At 38.9% G+C, this 2066-nt stretch overlaps 1 protein-coding gene across 1 annotated transcript in view; it reads right to left on the bottom strand.

Annotated features, from left to right (window-relative positions):
- Positions 1-2066, bottom strand: part of LRRC34 (leucine rich repeat containing 34) — a 26206-nt gene that overhangs the window by 6742 nt on the left and 17398 nt on the right. The window contains exon 7 of the mRNA XM_011949030.1: positions 863-958. Within this exon, the coding sequence (XP_011804420.1) occupies positions 863-958 (96 nt within the window). The remainder of the gene's footprint in view (positions 1-862; positions 959-2066) is intronic.

Here is a 2066-nt window from a genome sequence, read left to right as displayed (position 1 = left end):
GGAGGCTGAGGCAGGAGAATGGCGTGAACCCGGGAGGCGGAGCTTGCAGTGAGCTGAGATCTGGCCACTGCACTCCAGCCCGGGCAACAGAGTGAGACTCCGTCTCAAAAAAAAAAAAAAAGATACACGTTTTTGTTTATACCAATAATAACGTGAGTTCTTATTCTCTAGCTGTTTACAAGTGATAGGAGAAGAAAGCCACCCAGAAGGAGCAAGATGTCATGAAAGTAGGAACCATGTTTTTACTCCTCTTTCTGTCTCCAGCAAGCAGCTTATCTATAGATAGGATCAAGTCCAAATTTTCCAGACTGCTTTTCACACACATTTTGCTTTTATTACTCATGATTTCAAAGGTGTAATGGTTCAGCCACATCAATGTAACAAACAGTTCACACTGGGCTCTTATAATGTGGCCTTTAAAATCTTCACTATTAGGAGAATGGCGTGAACCCAGGAGGCAGAGCTTGCAGTGAAATGAGATCGTGCCACTGCGCTCCAGCCTAGGCAACAGAGTGAGATTCCGTCTCAAAAAAAAAAAAAAAACACTTCATTATTTATGCTTTCATCTTGACCACTTTGACCCTTGCAGGTTTACTCACTAAGAACTTGAGTTTCAAGAGAAAAGATGACATGTTTGCTGCTTAAGTAAGCAATATCTAAAAGCATATTTAGTTATAAACGTCTTACCAAGAATTGATATAATTTTCCTTTAAATAAACATTTTTATAAATAGTAGTTTACAAGATATAATACACATATCTCTAAAAATACAGTGTATTCATGTACCTTGACATAAACTTGTAGTAGTACCTTAGTTTTCATTCATGTTGTTATATTAACTACCATCACTTTGAATACATACCTGTTCACCATACAGTATAGGTCGGTTTAGGTTTATTGCCTTAATTGCTTGGTTTCGAGTTAGTACTGTAGCAAATGCTATCACACTTTGCATTCCCTAAAAACAGGTAAATTCATTAAGGAAACTGACAAAGTATATAATAATCTCGCTACATAAATATTTCAAGATCAGCTATCTGCATTCTGATAAAATTATTTTTAAAATTTAAGCATTCCTTGCACTTTGAATTGTAGTTGATCAAATTCAAAAATGAATTGTTACTGTATTCTTTTCTCCTGGCCCTAAAATCTATCTAAAACATGGCATGGGGAGTTTCTTAATGTTTTAGTGTCCATTTCCTGAGTGTTTCCCTCTAGGTTTTTATTCCTCACCCCTCAAGCTTCTATGTGGATCCCAGCTAGAGCTCATACTACTTATGCAACACATTTCATTGTATAAGCACTCTTATATTCATACTAGTACTTTAAGTGTGTGTGTGGTGGGAAAAGGTTACCAATCACATTTTTCACAGATCCCATAGGCCTCTCTTGCTCTATCTGACTGAAAGGGCCTAGTCCTCCCCCATATGTGTGATGGACACCACCATGTACACCCAGCTGGTATGCCGGAAACCATGGGCTTCCTCTCACTCTGCCATTCCTCTTAACCTTCCCATCCAGTTGATCACTAAGTCTTACAGATTCTGCTGCCTCCAAAAGATGTCTCAAATTAGTCTGTTCCTGTCCATCTCCGTGGCCACCACCCCAGCCCAAGTCCTCCTCACTTCTCACCTGGACTTCTAAGTGGTCAGATGGCTTCTTCTTTAATTTTCCACAGAGAAACTAGTAATCTAAAACTGCCAGATCATTACCCCTCAGAGCTTTTCCAGATTTACATGATTTGCTTTTTCCATAATTTGCATTATAACACAACCCCCACTTCTTCCCCTTACGCATGACCTACACCCACACAACTTTGCCATATCTGGCCTCTATAAGCTTCTCCACTTTTACTTTGAGGTACTCTTAACTTTGTCTGCTCAGCCATTCTGACTTCTCAGTTATTAAAACCTGTGAGACACTTGCTATTTTATTATTCATGTACCTCCCTTGTGATTTTTGCCATATCTGAGTATGCAAAATATTTAACACTATTTTTGTTTTTATTTATTTTTTGAGATAGGGTCTCACTGTGTCGCCCAGGCTAGAGTGCAGTGGCACACTCA

The sequence above is a fragment of the Colobus angolensis genome, unplaced genomic scaffold, assembly GCF_000951035.1.
Source record: "Colobus angolensis palliatus isolate OR3802 unplaced genomic scaffold, Cang.pa_1.0 Scaffold289, whole genome shotgun sequence".
Classification (NCBI taxonomy): domain Eukaryota; kingdom Metazoa; phylum Chordata; class Mammalia; order Primates; family Cercopithecidae; genus Colobus; species Colobus angolensis.
Note: the sequence above shows the minus strand (reverse complement) of the source record. Positions and strands in the feature narration are given on the sequence as shown.